General features: G+C 39.2%; 1 protein-coding gene across 5 annotated transcripts in view; it reads right to left on the bottom strand.

Annotated features, from left to right (window-relative positions):
• Positions 1-14: 14 nt before the first annotated feature.
• Positions 15-18,714, bottom strand: part of evlb (Enah/Vasp-like b) — a 27,242-nt gene continuing 8,542 nt past the window's right edge. For 3 of the 5 annotated variants that reach the window (XM_048207949.1, XM_048207948.1, XM_048207950.1), the window contains 12 exons: positions 12,427-12,595; positions 12,174-12,351; positions 8,365-8,428; positions 3,980-4,047; positions 3,648-3,910; positions 2,418-2,518; positions 2,102-2,144; positions 1,976-2,009; positions 1,165-1,225; positions 1,026-1,086; positions 895-952; positions 15-815 (listed from right to left, as the gene is read on the bottom strand). In XM_048207949.1, coding sequence (XP_048063906.1) covers positions 778-815; positions 895-952; positions 1,026-1,086; positions 1,165-1,225; positions 1,976-2,009; positions 2,102-2,144; positions 2,418-2,518; positions 3,648-3,910; positions 3,980-4,047; positions 8,365-8,428; positions 12,174-12,351; positions 12,427-12,595 — 1,138 coding nt within the window. In that variant the 3' untranslated portion in view covers positions 15-777. Of the gene's footprint in view, positions 816-894; positions 953-1,025; positions 1,087-1,164; positions 1,226-1,975; positions 2,010-2,101; positions 2,145-2,417; positions 2,519-3,647; positions 3,911-3,979; positions 4,048-8,364; positions 8,429-12,173; positions 12,352-12,426; positions 12,596-18,142 lie in introns of all 5 variants that reach the window. The other 2 variants (XM_048207946.1, XM_048207947.1) reach the window with 2 other exon arrangements.

Genomic DNA, 18,714 nt, shown 5'->3' on the forward strand with positions numbered 1-18,714 from the left:
ATAAACACTCACACTTCTCGTTCATCCAACACATCCTTCACAGTTTTATTTCACTTCTTTTTAAATGTCATGTATATCTTTTATTTATTTACTCTTTTTTTTTTTTCTCAAACCAGGAAGCACTTGGTCAAAAAGAGAAATCATAAAACAGAACAATACTTCACCATATCCTTGCAGCCAATAAACATTTTATTAACAACATGATCACAAATACTCCGGTGTTTGTTCATTAGACGGAAATAATCGTTGAGATCCTTCACAAAACCTCTCGTTCGGTGATTAAATACATGTTTTTATGGCAAAAAAGGATAAAAAAAAAACTCTTAAAAAATGCTCTGAGAGGTAACGAGAAATGATGAAAGGAAGATTAACAGCAATAAAAATATAAAAGTGATGTGCAATTATTATTATTATTATCATTTTTATTCATTCCTACGTCTACCTACATGAAAACACTAATACTACTACAACTATAATAATAAAAATAATAATAATAACAATAATGATGCAGACAAAATGAAAAGAACACCTCATAAAAACACATTTGTGATGTTTCTTCTATTTTCTTCAGTTTCTGCAAAAGACTTTGAAAAGATCCACTTCTACCAGAAACAGCAGGTCAGTGCAAGAGTCCTCCGTTCAAAGCTCGGGATCCTGCGGCGTTCCAGACGTGTTAGAGCCGGAGTCTGAGGGCTTTAATACGGCTGTAACGTCCGGCGGCGTCCCTCGTCGGCTACAGCAGCTTCTGCCCGGGTTTGGCTCTCGGAAACATGGACATTATGTCGTGCTGATTCTACTGAGTTCGTGTCTAATGGCTGGAAACAAGACGGAGCGTGAGCACGTCATGTGACCGCATCGCCCAATAAAACACTGAAAGACTGGAGCACAACGTACCATCAATGATCTCATCCTTCACCTTGTGCAATTCACGAACGACTTCTTCCAGGATCTCCTGTCGGGGAGAAGATGCGTTTGAGCGGAAGCACACTGGAAGACATGTGAGCGTTTGACGGACGGATCTTTACCTGCTTCATTCTGTCGAAGTCTAAGGCGTCTGCGTCACCGATGCTTCCCACGGGTCGAACCCTGCGGAGCGGACGGACACAGTTCAGATGATGTGACTGAGAAGTGTTTGTGCGTCTCGGTGAATGTTTCTGCGCTCACCTGGACACCAGCGATGATCTCTCTGCTGAGTTCGCTCGGTCCCACGGCTTCTTCACTCCGTCTGCAGACCAAACAACAAACGCTTACAGACACTCAAATAAAGCTTCCAGAAGAAGGTTTTCACAGTTATTCCACAGAAGAACCTTTTTTGTTTCAGTGTGAAGAACATTTAAATAATCTAAAGAATCTGTTAAGTGATGGAAAGGTTCCATGCTCCTAAAAATAAAGGTTCTGAAGGGTTTTTTCCACAGTTATTTATTCCACAGAAGAACCATTTTTGGATCCCAAAAGAATCCTTTCAATGATCAGTTCTCAAAAGAACCATTTTTCTTAGTTTAATAAACATTTTAATCTAACCTAAAGAACCTTTTGTGAAATGGAAAGGTTCTAAAGGGTTTGTTTTAAAACATTCCACAGAAGAACCATTTTTGGATCCCCAACGAACATTTTCAATGATCAGTTCTTGAAAGAACCATTTTGTCTCAGTGTGAAGAACATTTTAATAATCTAAAGAACCTTTGGTCGATGGAAAGGTTCCACGCTCTCAAAAATAAAGGTTCTAAAGGTTTGGGTTTTTTTCAGTGATGCCACAGAAGAACCATTTTTGGATCCCTAAAGAATCTTTTCAATTCTTAGTTTAATGAACATTTTAATAATCTAATCTAAAGAAGCTTTTGTGCATTGGACAGATTCTGTGGATGTTAAAGGTTCTTTGAGCCAGTGAAGAAGCTGCTCAAACACATCTAAGTTCTACTGTCATTGATGGGTTTCACTGGGTTCAACACACAAAGATTGATGATGCTGACGGTACCTGCGGCGTTCTGCCCACGGGAGTTCGGATCATCCTGAAAGACATTAGAATCATTCACGGCAACAACAAACATCAGCTGACAACTAGAACAGCCCAATATTCATATTTCAATCAAAAAAACCTCACGTTTTGGCTTTCTCCATCTCTCTTCTCATCTGCTGCTTTCCGCCTGTGATGTGAAATAAATAAAGTGTGTGTCGCTTTGAAGGTAAAATACACTGTAATACTCTGTCTAAACCAGGTGTGATGTGAAGTTAACAGGGGCAAATCAAATTCTCTCCAGCGTGACTCAATCGCAGCCAATCAGAACATATATGATGTCTGGATCAGTGAGATGCGACAGTGGGCGGAGCTACTCGGCAGTGACCTGTCAATCATCGCAGTCACAGCTGGTCAGGACAGAACCTCAGCTCTAATTGTGTTGGTGTGCGTCTCTCCCCACCTCCGCGCGAGCAGCGCGTTCATTTCCTCCATCAGTCCTCCGCTTCCTCCACTCGTCCGGTTGGCTTCGTTTTTGGCACCGGAAGCAGAGTTTTCCTCGGGCTGCGGACACACGATGCTTTTATGTCAATTATTTGCTCTTTTTATGTAGATTTTTTCATGCAAAATGAAATAAAATGGATCTACACTTAAAAATAAAGGGATTTTTCGCAGTGATGCCATTGAAGAAATAACCTTTAACCCTTGTGTATTGTTCAAAAAGGTCTCTCTCTCACTCTCTCACACACACACACACACACTATAATATGCCAGAAACTAAGTTTTTTTTGCACAGGCCTTTCTAAAGGGTTAATGGTGCCACCTGGTGATCAAGTGTAAAAAATACAAATTTTACCTCTTCCCAACAGGGAAAACCACCATCATTCAAGACTGCATGATTATATGGTATCATGGCTTTGCAATCAAAAAATGTCATTATAATGGAAGTCAATGGGGCAAAAACAGCCACGAACAGTAAATGAGGGAGAAAAAATTAAAATTTGATGCTGCCCAAAAACTAACAATGCATCAAAACCAATGTTACTAATCTTTGACATGTCCAAGACTGTGATAAACGGTAAAGAAAAAATCCAGTCCACAATCACTTTTTATATCGAAAATAAGTCATTTTGTGTGTTTTTTTCCCCAAATCAGTGACATCATTTATAAACTTGACAATAAAAGAGTAAAAATCCTGGATTTTTAAAAAATATTTAGTAGTTTTGATCAGGACTGAGGTTGATTGACAGATTTATGCAAAAAAATGTGAAAAAAATATTTATCTGATACATTTTTACAGCAGTTTAATTTAGTGGATGTTTTCATTTACGAACATAACGAAAGGGTAGTGAATTTGCCCACAGTGTATTTTTGAGATTTCGAAAATTTTCAAAGCATTTTCCCAAAATATGTATCAAAATAAGATTTGTCACCAAAAATCATTCCATTTTCTGAAACACAGAGAAAGTTGTGGCCAAATTAAGACTCAAAAACACCCCATAGTGGATGAAAACATCCCCAACAACACATAAAGGTTAAAAAAAACATTTTTAGAGCATCTTTTGAAGCTTTTGCACATTGGAAAGACTCCATCGATGCCAATAAAGAAGAAATGATATTTTCTGGTGTCGTCTGGATTCTGCTGACCGGGTCAGTGTGAGTGAATGAGGAAGGCGTGGAGTTTCGGACAGACCCTTTGCACGCGCCGCAGTTTGGCTCCGGCGATCATGGCGGCGAGGCCGGTGGGGCCCTGACCGTCGTCCTGCGAGGCCCCGGGGCCCCCGTATCCACCCACGGGTAAAGGGGGCGGGGGAGGAGGCGGAGCTCCGGCGGAGGGGGGCGGAGGGCCGGGCGGGGGAGGAGGAGGAGGACACGGGCCGCCCATCAACAGAGGAGGAGGCGCGACAGTGGGAGGAGCTACGGACAGCACCGCGGGGTGACCCTGAAACGGAGAACCTGTGGGAAAACAACACCGTCAGTGACGCAAACTTCATTCTGCGTCGGTCAGGAGTGTTCGCGTCTTACCTGAGTTGGACGATCGTCTCTCCCGCTCAATGTGCGCCTGCATCTGCTGCTGCTGCATCTCCATCTGCCTGCAGAGACCCACAACACTGCACATGTTACCCATCATGCACTGCACACAGAGTCACACACACTGATGCGAGTCAGGTGATTTTTTACAATCAATTCCTGTATTCAGAGAAATCATTAAACTGCATTGTGCCAAGAATAATTCATATGGATTCAAAAGTTTAGAATAATTAAGACTTTTTAATGTTTCTGAAAGTCTCAAAGCTGCATTTATTTGATCAAAAATACAGTAAAATTGTGAAATATTATTATGATTTAAAATCAGCTGTTTTCTATGTGAATATATAGTAAAGTGTAATTTATTCCTGTGATCAAAGCTGAATTTTCAGCATCATTACTCCAGTCTTCAGTGTCACATGATCCTTCAGAAATCATTCTGATATGATGATTTGATGCTCAAGAAACATTTATGATTATTATCAGTGTTGAAAACAGTCATATTTTTGTGGAAATCATGATACATTTTATTTTTCAGGATTCTTTGATGAATAGAAAGTTCAAAAGAACAACATTTATTTGAAATAGAATCTTTTATCGAATAGAATCAGCGTCCCTGATGACTAAAAGTGTTCATTTGACATTTACTCGAGGGACCCATAATGCATCAGTAGAATGGATCAGGAGGATTTCTGACGAGAATCGCTCAGATTTGATGCGGGAAGCGTATGACAGATCCTGCTGAGAGCTGCTCGACACACGGAGAGAGGTGGAATGTTCTAGATGCATGATGGGACGGTGGAACAGCTGACACAGCACACTCACACGCATCATAATGCAGCTGATGCTTCCTCTGACCACCAGAGGGCGTCTGTATGTGTGCGGCCGACCTCACTCACTGCATCATATCATTTATAGTGTCCTGTTATGCTATTTTAGAGTCTCCTACAACAGATTTACATTCATCTAAAGTCAAAAACACTTTAATTCTCTCATAATATCCACTGCAGCATCAGCTCTTTTCTCTCAGTGTCTGAAACGCTTCGATCGAGGATTCAGTCTCTCTAAACCCCGCCTCTCTGAGAGCTGCTCTGCTCTGATTGGTCAGAAACCAAACGCTCATTATCATATCTGAATCTCAGCTCTTGATGGACGATATGCACCGTTACTTCCTGGTTGTGGTTAAGTCAGCTCAGGCGTTTCCAGTGAACTGTTCATTCTGTAGTCGCTGTACATCGACACAAAACCATCAATGTTTGACTTTTTAATGTTGTATTCATATTTTAATCACATTTACCTAATTTGCAAATAAACCAGTTTATTGATTGCAATAAAGACGAAGTGTTTAAAAACGCCGTGTCTGTAATTAGACACACACACATTATTTTCCAGCACTTCAAATGTTATTTTTAATGTGATGAACACAAACATTATTTGTTCATCCTTCTGAGATTGTCTCCGTTGTAAAACCGAACGTTTAAAAATGTAGGAAATTCAACATTTGATAGAAAACACTTATTTAAAAATAAAAAAGACAATAATTACCACTTTAACCAGCAGGTGGCGGCAGAGCAGCATTTATTTGCGCGTATATCAGCCATTTCCTCTAATCGTTTTTCACTTTGTTTTTGACTAAATATTAAACATTATAAAATAACTAGGTTTAAAAACACATTTTGTCAATGTGAAGTTTGAAATACTCACAGAATCTGATGAAAAACAGTAACTTTTCTCGTGAATGAACGACACAGAAAGCGAGCGCCGCTCTCTCTTTATAATCACAGCAGCTGTCAGTCAGAGCAGCACAAGATCAGTGATTCACACACAATTTATTCACTTAATTATGGAAGTAATTTAATGCCAAATGTTTTTGAAATAAAAAGCTTGTTGAATTGCACTAATTGAAAAAAAAAAGTGCATTACATTAACTGTGCTTGCATTTTTATGCATTGTATTTTTAAGGTTTGCATTTTATGGGCTGAAATTCAACATGGTTGTATATTTAAGCTGTGAATATTTCAATCAAAAATATTTCACACATATTTTCATTATTAAAAATTCAATAATTTATTTTCACCTTTCAGATTTCACTTCCAAAATATTCATTCTGTTTAAAAATACAACCTATAAAATTCGACTAGCAATTTTCAGTCCATTTTATTTCGCATTACAAATTCGCTTCCACAAATTCAGTGGTTCAAATTCGGCAGAAAATTCAACATTTCACATCCGGGAACTGCAGGAAGAGCAGTAGAGTGCCGATGCATCATCTCTATCTGCTGTTAGTCTTCTTCACCAGCAGGTGCCGCTAGCGGCTGTTTAAGACCAGAGCAACGCTAGTAAGTCATTCATTCACAAAAACGGATTTACAGAAATGGAGCAAGCGGTAAGTGAATGTGTGATGATTATCAGGGCCAGTATACATGCAGAAAAGCTGATAAAGACACAAAAGCTGCATTTATGTTTAATTCAGTGTCTTTATGGTTACCTGTGTAGTCTACACTTAAGCAGCTTTCTCTCCAGTGAACGAGATTATAACGTTATTCCCGAAGCTGGTGTACAGATCAAATGTTAAATCTGAGGTAGACATATATTTCTCTCTGTTGTTTAGTTTCCTTAACTTTATATCGCGGCGCTGTGTTGTAATACTAGGGTTTCCCTCATCCGTCACAGGATTCCTCTGCCATCAGGACATATAAAACTCTTAACACAGCTTAATGGACTCGTACAGTGATATAAAAGACCAAACTCGCACCTCATTTGTGATGTAGGTTATACTACTGTATATAGCCTCCAAGAAAGCAGATATTCGCATAAAGTTGTTTTGATGCTGAACGTTTGATATTCGCAAATTTAGGGACCGTCTCTAAAGTTACGACATTGGTATTCATGTTTCTACCTTCAATAGCGTTTAAAGAGAATGATTTACAGTCACAAAACGAACTGTAAATTGTTCATCTAGGTCTCAGGTATAATGCAAACCTTTTAGATTTAGAATCTCGTTCACTGGAGAGAAAGCTGCTTACATGTAGACTACACAGGTAACCATAAAGACACTGAATTAAACATAAATGCAGCTTTTGTGTCTTTATCAGCTTTTCTGCATGTATACTGGCCCTGATAATCATCACACATTCACTTACCGCTTGCTCCATTTCTGTAAATCCGTTTTTGTGAATGAATGACTTACTAGCGTTGCTCTGGTCTTAAACAGCCGCTAGCGGCACCTGCTGGTGAAGAAGACTAACAGCAGATAGAGATCATGCATCGGCACTCTACTGCTCTTCCTGCAGTTCCCCGGATGTGAAATGTTGAATTTTCTGCCGAATTTGAACCACTGAATTTGTGGAAGCGAATTTGTAAAGCGAAATAAAATGGACTGAAAATTGCTAGTCGAATTTTATAGGTTGTATTTTTAAACAGAATGAATATTTTGGAAGTGAAATCTGAAAGGTGAAAATAAATTATTGAATTTTTAATAATGAAAATGTGTGTGAAATATTTTTAATTGAAATATTCACAGCTTAAATATACAACCATGTTGAATTTCAGCCCATAAAATGCAAACCTTAAAAATACAATGCATAAAAATGTAAGCACAGTTAATGTAATGCATATTTTTTTTCAATTAGTGCAATTCAACAAGCTTTTTATTTCAAAAACATTAGGCATTAATTTACTTCCATATTTAATCTAACTAAAGTGCACAATAAATATTGAATTTCTGAAGCTTTTTTTCACATAAAAGTGTGAAAACTGATGGTGGAATTGAATTTAGTTGAGGAGGAACACTGAGGAACGTCTTTATTTATTTATTTTTTATGCCGTCTTACGTTTGAATAAATAAATTAATGCTATGCATGACTATTTAAGTGAATATATTCTGATTATAAACTATTACACACCAGCACATGACTCTCACCGGAAGTTCTCCAGCTGGATTATATTAATGCAGAAGCTCTAAAGAAGCTCAGGGTTTTGTTGTGAAAGATCAGTAAAATGAGTCTAGATGTGACTCTAATATCTATCTTCAGCTCTATATTTTTTCCCATTTATTCTAAAGAACGCTCTGTGCATATCCATTCACAGTGATACGAACAGTAACAGTTTCACCGTATCAATCTCAGCAGAAACAGCGTCTTCTCGACATGAACAACACGAACCAAACTCTTCCAGTCTCAGATACAACTACAGTGATTGAGGGCGGAGCAAAGAGACGCTGTTCAGCCAATGAGGACCAGAGGTGGACATTATGCAAATTAGTTACAAACCTACATGGGTTCAGCAGGAAGTGAGACTGAATTACTGACGACTCGTTGGTAAATATCATATAATATATAAGTCATTTAAGTGGAGATATTACATGTGTTTGCGTGTCTTACCGTCTCTGCACCTCCAGTTCTTCTGTGCTCGGTCCGTTCTGGAGCTGCCGCTGAACAGCTGGACCTGAAAGAGACACTCAACAGTGTGAGAAATATAACGGCAACATCATGTGTGGCAAAATGAAGTGAGTTTGTGCTAATGGAGTCAGACAAATAAACTTAATTCAAAGGGACAACAAGATTATTTTTCGTTTATCTGTACTGGAAAACAGGACAAAAATACTGAGGAAGAGCATCAAAGATTTCATCTTTCTCCATCACTTCACTAAAGTGTTTGTCGTTTTCTAGCGCTCACAAATGTGTAAATAAATGTTTTAATGTTTTTGAAAGAAGCACCAAAGCATTGATGAATGAACGCAGTTCCGGACGGCAGGTGACGTTCAGCGAGTCTGACCGGGTCATCAGGACGCCCTGACTATAAACACACACCTCACTGGAGAAACATGCTATCTGGGGCAGATCCTCTGTCATCAACATGGTAAATATTGAAACACGTCTATAACGCAATGATTCCTCAAGATCACGTTTCAAGAAAACACTGGAACCCGATGCCACACACACACACACACACACACATTCAAACACACACACTCATTCAAACACACACACACACACACACACACACACACAAACTCAACCATCACTCGTATAAGTACTGATCGTGATGAAAGCTCCATCCACAGACCAGAAGATCTCAAAGATTTAGGAAGAAAACACCTAGCAACCACACAGAACACCTTAGCAACCACATAACAATGCCCTAGCAACCACACAGAATACCAAATCACACTTATCTGACCGTTATCAGTCTGTATCAGTAAATGAAGAGATGTCATATGGATCATCAGTGTGGAGAACCACAAGGCTCGGTACGAGGACCGCTGCTGTTCACCCTCTACATGCCACCCTTCAGAGATATCAATGGACTAGACATTTCTTATTACTTAATTATGAAAAAACAGAGATTCTAATAATCAACAAACTTCTTCATGTAATAATCTAGAATACTGTCTGACACTTGATGGCTCTGGTAAGTCTTCGTCTTCAGTTAGGACCCTGGGTGTGCTCTTCGATACCAATCTTTCATTTGAAAGACACATTTCTAGCATCTGTAAAACCGCATTCTTCCATCTTAAAAATATATCTAAATTACGACACATGCTCTCAACGAGAAATGCGGTCATGTCCTCAAGGCTAGATTACTGGGAGTTTGCTCTGCACGCTTAATAAACAAACTCCAGCTGGTCCAAGTTCTTACTAGAGCCAGGAAGTCTGACCATATTAGCCCGGTTCTGTCAACACTGCACTGGCTTCCTGTTAAACATCTCATACATATTAAAATATTGCTTATAAAGCACTAAATGGTTTATCTCCTCCGTACTTGAGCGAGCTCTTAACGCATTATAGTCCTTCACGTCTGTTGCGATCTCAACTGCAATCCTTCATACAGTACATGACAAACATAAACCTATAAACAGTCTGAACTCTAACAGACCCAAACCGAGCCAGAGACAGAGAGCTGTACGTACAGGACATGTTGAAGAGGACGAAGCGGCCGTTGCAGACGCAGATGCAGAAGCACTGGCAGATCCACTCTGTGATCATCGCTCAGCTGAACCTTCATCATGTCCTGCGCTCGACTCTACCTCCTCAAACAGTGTCCGGTTTCTGACGGACGTAACACACACCTGCCTGACAACAGCAGGCTGACGGCAGCCGAGCGGCTCCTGTTTCTGTGTGTGTGTGTGTGTGTGTGTGTGTGTGAGAGTGTGTGTGTGTGTGTGTGTGTGTGTGTGTGTGTGTGAGAGTGTGTGTGTGTGTGTGTGTGTGTGTGTGTGTGTGTGTGTGTGTGTGTGTGTGTGTGTGTGTGTGTGTGTGTGTGTGTGTGTCTGTGTGTGTGAGAGTGTGTGTGTGTGTGTGTGTGTGTGTGTGTGTGTGTGTGTGTGTGTGTGTGTGTGTGAGAGTGTGTGTGTGTGTGTGTGTGTGTGTGTGTGTGTGTGTGTGTGTGAGAGTGTGTGTGTGTGTGTGTGTGTGTGTGTGTGTGTGTGTGTGTGTGTGTGTGTGTGTGTCTGTGTGTGTGAGAGTGTGTGTGTGTGTGTGTGTGTCACGCAGCCTCCAGACAGCAGGGGGAGACAGAGCGAACGCAAAACCTTCAAACACGCCGATCAGAAACTGGCAGTGTTGCCAAGTTTTCCCGGGGGAATTGGGCTACTTTAACACTGTTGCCGCTGGTTGTTTTTCATGTCCGCGGGTTGAAGCGACCACAAATAACATGATATTTAGACTCTGGAATATGAATTTTACCAGGGAAACCCGCCTGAAATGCGATTGAGCAGCAATGGACGATATGCACGGTTACTTCCTGGTTGTGGTTAAGTCAGCTCGGGCGTTTCCAGTGAACTGTTCATTCTGTAGTCGCTGTACATCGACACAAAACCATCAATGTTTGACTTTTTAATGTTGTATTCATATTTTAATCACATTTACCTAATTTGCAAATAAACCAGTTTATTGATTGCAATAAAGACGAAGCGTTTAAAAACGCCGTGTCTGTAATTAGACACACACACACATTATTTTCCAGCACTTTAAATGTTATTTTTAATGTGATGAACACAAACATTACTTGTTCATCCTTCTGAGATTGTCTCCGTTGTAAAACTGAACGTTTAAAAATGTAGGAAATTCAACATTTGATAGAAAACACTTATTTAAAAATAAAAAAGACAATAATTACCACTTTAACCAGCAGGTGGCGGCAGAGCAGCATTTATTTGCGCGTATATCAGCCATTTCCTCTAATCGTTTTTCACTTTGTTTTTGACTAAATATTAAACATTATAAAATAACTAGGTTTAAAAACACATTTTGTCAATGTGAAGTTTGAAATACTCACAGAATCTGATGAAAAACAGTAACTTTTCTCGTGAATGAACGACACAGAAAGCGAGCGCCGCTCTCTCTTTATAATCACAGCAGCTGTCAGTCAGAGCAGCACAAGATCAGTGATTCACACACAATTTATTCAGTTAATCTAACTAAAGTGCACAATAAATATTGAATTTCTGAAGCTTTTTTTCACATAAAAGTGTGAAAACTGATGGTCGAATTGAATTTAGTCGAGGAGGAACACTGAGGAACGTCTTTATTTATTTATTTTTTATGCCGTCTTACGTTTGAGTAACTAAATTAATGCTGTGCATGACTATTTAAGTGACTATATTCTGATTATAAACTAAATATGACACTACTGATGCTCAACACACCAGCACATGACTCTCACCGGAAGTTCTCCAGCTGGATTATATTTTGTTGTGAAAACCTGCATGGCAACTCTGGAAACTGGGTTCAAGATCAGTAAAATGAGTCTAGATGTGACTCTGATATCTATTTTCAGCTCTATATTTATTCCCATTATCAGTGTCCAAGGCTGCATTTATTTGATCAAAAATACAGTAAAAAAAGAACAGCACAACTGTTTCCAACACTGATAATAATCATAAATGCTTCTTGAGCAGCAAATCATCATATCAGAATGATTTCTGAAGGATCATGTGACACTGAATTCAGCTTTGATCACAGGAATAAATTACACTTTACTATATATTCACATAGAAAACAGCTGATTTACATTGTAATAATATTTCACAATTTTTACTGTATTTTTGATCAAATAAACGCCTCTTCATGATTGCACACTTTTGAGCGCTAGTGTAACATGCCCATATAACTCTACAGATGCTAAATGCACAAATCTAAAACGGTTTTGTCTGTGATGATGTGTTCGTGATGTCAGACTGTCTCTTTACCTCCATCTTGGCTGCTGAGCACGTTGAGGGCGAACAGCATGGCGTTGGAGAAGGTGGTGGCCTCCTCCTTACTGGCGAAGTTGAGTCCGTACACCTGCCGCGCGTCACGCCACTGGTGGAAGGTGGGCGTGGCCTGGTTGTACTTCAGGCCCTTCACTATGGAATAGTTGATGACCACCTGTCACAGAGGTCAGAGGTCAGTCTCGTTCATTCATTCTCTGAGTATATCTCATGATATAGCGTGTAAACGCACCTGCTGGTCCTGCAGTTTGACGCCCACCACGCGGAAGGTGTTGTTGGTCGTGTTGTGGTAGATGTTGATTCGACTGAAGCCCTGCTGACCCGGTTTGATCGGCACCCATTTTTTGCTGGTGTCGTCGTAGACCATGACGGACGCGCGGGCCTGACAGATGCTCTGCTCGCTGAAACACAAACACGGCGGGTCAGTCGATGACGCTCAATAATCACAGTCGCTGACCCACAACACACTTCGTTGTGTCAATAAACTTTTGACATCTGATTTTGTTCTTTTGATAAGTGATACATATATATAAAATTTTTATTGATTTTTTTAGCTCAACATCTGCAAAGTTGGTAATATCAGGCCTTTTTTTTGCAAAGAGATGCAGCTGTTATAGACAATCTCTGCTGGAGAAAAACAAACATTTGTGTGATTGACTACTGAATCAAACCTCCTCACGTGACTGAAATACAGATGTGTGACAACTTGCCCCGGTCTGACAGAACATGAGAAAACAGACAGAAGTCACGGAGGGACAGAGAAGCAGCGAACACGAGGAACACGAGCCCATCTGTGCAGCGCTGCTAAAATTATAAACGCCGCCGCCGGCTGAATTCAGCTGTGCTCACTGCATACTGAAGGAATACTGTGTCAGCGTGTGCTTCAAACACAGTCAATGATGAAGAACGCTGGGAATCAGTTCCCATTGACTTCCATTATATGGACAAAAATAGAATATCACAATATCTTCTATTATGTTCCAGAGCTGAAAGAATGACATGATGATCACGTTTGGGTGAACGATCATCTGAAACAGGTCTGAATGAGGTAAAGGAGAGAAAAGATGGCATATTTCTGTGTATATATACACGTCTAACGTAACATACATGACACACCAGCACACGTGAAAAACCATCAGCTGACGCAGGGAAAGTGCAGTTTAATGCTGAAATGATTTTCACATGCTGTTAATTTTTTAAAGAGGAGCTTCTGGTGAAACGAGATTGAAAGGTTTGAGGATTCAGAGACGCTCGACTACAGCCCGAGAAAACACTCCTGACACACTTACAGTCTCTGAGAGTCCGGCTCGTTACATAAGCAGCAAACGCAGGTCTGGTTTGGACAGTCTGGTGTGTGTGAAGCTGCAGGAGCTGCTGAAACACACTAATGCGCTGACAGACCGCTGGAGTGGAACATCTCTGGCCTAAATAAAGAACTGCAGCAAAGGCTTCTCTAAAGTCTGCATGAAATCCAATGGAGTATTTCAGTGTTTATTCTGAATGAATCATCATTATTGTGTTAAATTCATGTTCTGGTAATCTTGAATCAGAATATCTTCCTCTTGCAGCATCTCTTCTCTTCTCTGATGATGAGGGCGGGGCAACCTGTCACTCACATGAGATCCACCAATAGCAAACCACAACCATCCAATCAATTCCCCACAGACAAAATCAAGCCCCGCCCTACATTTGTTCTTGTTCAAGAAGCCGTTTACGGCACAACAGAGAAGACCAGCGCAACTTCTGTTTCATACCAAGATTTTCAATTCAGAATTCACTGTAAATATTGTAAACAGCATGAATATTTCATACATGTTTGAACACTTTCTGCTCTAATATTTAATGAGTTTGTTTCATATTTGATGAAGTTTGCATCATTATTACTGTGGCAGATTTAAACATGGGCAACAATATTCCGTATTCTGTCCAACAAGCTTACAAAACCAGACAGTAAAGAGTGATTTTGTAACATAATGTAACTTTTTTTAAACAAATATAATATCGCTCACTTTATTAATGTTTTTTGGGTCATTGACGAATAAGGCTTTTAAAAGTGTAAAAAAAAACATAACTGAGTTTTATTAAGTGTTATCAATGAGATTATGTGGTTTTTATAATCAATTAACACTGATTTTGACATTCGGTTTAACCAAAATTTCGGTTTTGACAATATTTTCAATCAATGCTAACAGGCTGATATCTAGCAAAAGGACAATCAAACATTTTATATTTAGTACAAGTTTTTTAAATATTCCAACATTTTCCATGTTTTATAGCGGTTGCACCGAATGACGAATGAATGCGTATGATCAAGTGAAAACATGAATTTATCAAATAGTTAAGAGAGAGTTAGTTACTTTGCTTCACGACCATGTGGTCCTTTGCAGGTGTCTGAATGATGTCACATCCTGTCACATGACTTGATCCAAAACGGTCCCTTTATATCGGTTACTCCGAATGACATCAATGAAATTCATTTTTCCGGACATTCTTTCTCATAACAAAGCAACGACTTCTACACATAATTTTAATATCATTTTGCACTATGTTGATATATGATGTTATAAAATCATGCCAGAATAAAAAACATATACATTTATTACATAAATTTAAGATATTTTAATCACAAATGAGCGGTCGGACGGTTAAACCGAATGACCTTTTGACACTTCAAAATCTTTAAAATACCTTTATATGTCGCAAAATATAATTAAAACCTTTTGGATTCAATAAAAGAGATCTAATTGTACTACCTTACATACTTTGGATGTTTTTTATTATTATTAAGGCCTTTGGCCAAAAAAATAAAATAGCAACATCTTATGTAAAATCTACTTTTAAAAAAGATGTACATTTCTCAGTTTCATTCATGGTGATAACATGAAAAATCTGCCCTGGTTTAGTGGACGATTGCTGCCATCTACTAGAAAACAAACACTTTTAAAATTAAAATAACATGAATTTTTAACTATAACCACTAGATGGCTGCAGAGGATTACTCAATGGTTTTCATTTAGGCCTAGATTTATGCTTAGGTATTATAAAATTAATATTATAAGAATAAAAATGAAAGTTATGCTTTTTTTTTGTACTGAAGTAACTTTTTTTTTGTAATTGTCACAATATTACAGTCAAATTTGGGCACCATATAATCTAGAACCGCCTCTGATCTGACTATAAAGCGCAGTAGAAATAAAGCTGATTGAACCTAACTTGGGTCTCACTGCTCTGTGTTCTGCTGCAGGACTGAGTCTGATTTATTCTCTATAAGAATGACACAAACTAAGCTCTCTTGTTATAATCTCTCCAGATAAAACTAAACAGAAAATCATTTAATTCCCGTGTGGCGGCTTTACATCCAAACTCACTCAGACGTGCGTCTGCTGTCTAGAACTAGAACTGGTTCATAATACATTATTAATACATTAAATAACATTATATTATTTTGAGAATTAAAAAACAGTCTCTTCAGAAGCAGCTAGTAATAAACTGAGACTGATGCGACGGCCAGACAGAAAATCTCCAGGAATGAAAAGACTAAAGCGGATCGTGGGAATGATGGTTTTGCCTCAGGGTGTTTTTACTCTCCTGTAAACGCTTGAGATCTGCGAGATAATCTGAGACAGATTCTCCTGTGACCATCAACACTGTTATGATCATCCAGTCAGTGATCCTCCTGCACACACACACACACACACACACACACACACGTTTGTCGCGTCTGTCACTGTGTATCAGAGGATTCCTCGGTTGCCATGGTGATCTGGCTAGTGTGTCTATGGGATGCTGAGAAGCTGCACGTCTCCACGGTAACCAGAAGCCTTTGGGATGCAGTACAAGAGTTTCCTGTAGCATCACTGCCTCTTACAACCGTCACACAATACGCCACCGATTGCGTACAGCTCTGTACTGTGACTGTCTGTCCTCTACTGTACTAATGACCTCATTATTGATCCGCTCCAGTGACCGTGAGACTCATTCAGCATCACAGCTGCACAAATATATAGCATTAAACCCCTCATATTCTTCACATTTCAACACGAAACTGCATTCACAACCTATTTTCCTTCTGTAACGCGGTTAAACTGAATTAGAAGGACAGTCACTCCTGATCGATTCAAATCAGACAAATGCGAAGCAAACATACAGATTTAGGATTCACTAATTTTACTTAGAAATTGCTAGTAAATTTCAGAAATAATTACAAAGAAACAACAAATAACACTTTGAATTAAACATGATTTTTTTTCCAAGTAGAAAGACATCAATAATCTTCCACAACTTTATCTGGAATATTGCTTAAATTAAACTGACAAAATGAAAATATAAGGAACAAAATCAAGTTTTGTTGTTTCATCGCTGTGTCTCATAAATATGGAAGAAAAACCAGGTAAATAATACGACAGTAACTGTCATATGGACAAAAATATTTAGTAAAGCCTTTATATATAATGCATTATAGATGTATGCTACATTATAATCTATTCAGTGTTACACCTATAATGCATTACAGTTTTTTACAGTTGCTAACAAGCATTGTTCAATACCGAAACCACATTTTCAAAACAGTCAGCGAAACAGAAGTCAGTGCAGACCAAACTGTGAACCATTTTTCATTGCTTTCAGACAAAATGCATTCAGTGAGCACACTTTTCAACATTCAGGAGCTCTTTTCCCATTCGTACTCCACAACATGCAAAATACTGTGTATTTTCAGCACATTTTTCTAATGCTACCACACTGCATTCAAAATGATTAAAAACACATTCAAAACAGAATGATGGCAAATTCCAAGCATTTATGCAGTAATTATTTTAAAATATTCTCAATTTTATAGCCAAAAATGAAAAGCTAATTGCAATTTTAGCTGAAATTCCACCACTCCAGTGCAGGAGAGAGAGAGAGCAGACTAAACATCACTGTAATTCACTGTAATGAACAACTGCACATGCTGTTACAGTAATGTGTAGAATGTATTTTATGTATTCTTTTTTTATTATCATTGCAGCCCTGGAGTTTTTTCCCTCTTTTTTCACCTTTTGATTATAATTTTTAAGTGCTATATTCATATAAAAAAATGCAATTTTGATTAATTTCTGATTCATTCGTGTATCAAATGCTTTCAATAAAGTGAAACTGTGTTACAGTATTCTATATGAAGAACTGATTTATGTGGAAAATCATTGAAACTTTAAAAAAGAAAAGTTCATCAGTGATGTAATGCTTCCTGAGGTCAGTGTGTTTGAATGAAATGTGTGTTTTCTGAATGAGTGTCATGTTGGTCTGAGTGAGTTTTGTAGGTGAGATGAACTGTCTGGCCAACATTCATGCTGCTAATGCTGACTGTGTGAAGAGTTTTGAAAATGTGGTTTCGGCATTGAACAATGCTTGTTAGCAACTGAAAAAAACTGTAAAACAACCTGCAAAACAAAGAAATCTGCAAATATTATTCACTTCTCTTAGATTTAATTATGAAAAGATATAATGAATCATGCATATAAGCATCAAGTGTTTCCAAATATATCTAGATGACAGGTGCACTGTAAAAAATGATTTTTCAAAGTTGTAAATGCAATAATATAATATTTCAGTGTTTCTACTTCCAAATTTAGCATTAATTCAATGTGTTACTAGTCTTTTTTTACTAGCAGTTTCTGAGAGAAAATCTTTTTCACTTTGTGCCAAAACTACTCGATATGACCAATGAGGACACTGGGAGGTCAAATCGCTTCAAACAAATGTGTCAAATAATCCCATCCACACACACACACATATCAGCAGCGAACCGCTTCCATGGTAACAGCGTGTCGCTGTATGTCTCCTCGAGGCTGTGAGATCACGAGAACAAAAGAGGACCTGTGAACCTCAGCAGAAGCTGTAAATCAGGCCTCCATCCCTCCGGTTTCACCCGCTCCATCAGTATTCCCCCCCACACCTCTGAGACGTACCTGATCTTCATCTCGGTGACCTGAGCGCCGGGGTCGCAGTAGATCTGTGGGAAGTAGAAGCGCTGAGACTGGATGTTAATATCCATGATCATAGCAGAGGAACAGGTGCTCTCGTTATTCTGTTTGCCGTTTATTTGCTCTCTCTCTCTCTCTCTCTCTCTCCGGCTCGCTGGGCGGCTCTGGCTCCCCTCCCCCTCTTCCTCTTCCTCTTCCTCTTCTCTAATGGTTCAGGGACTGAAAGAGCATCTCATTCACCTCCTCCGAGCGCGAATCGTTCAACGATCCCTGCAGTCCATTTCATCAGACAGTCTGAGTGTCAGAATAATGAAATCAAAGCATATGAAGAGAAAGAGAATCTAGAGAGGGGGAATGTTCCTCAGAAGGGTGCGGTGATGTTATCCTTTGTCCAGCAGCACTCAATGAAATGATGCTGTGATGTAGCGGCACCTTCACTCTGCCTCACTGACGCTCCATTGGCTGAGGGGATTACGAGGCTCCTCCCCTTCTCTCCAGTGAATACCCTCACATCAGCCCTCCACTCACACTGATGCTCTCTCGCTCGCTCTCTCTCC

The sequence above is a fragment of the Megalobrama amblycephala genome, linkage group LG11 (assembly GCF_018812025.1).
Source record: "Megalobrama amblycephala isolate DHTTF-2021 linkage group LG11, ASM1881202v1, whole genome shotgun sequence".
Lineage (NCBI taxonomy): Eukaryota > Metazoa > Chordata > Actinopteri > Cypriniformes > Xenocyprididae > Megalobrama > Megalobrama amblycephala.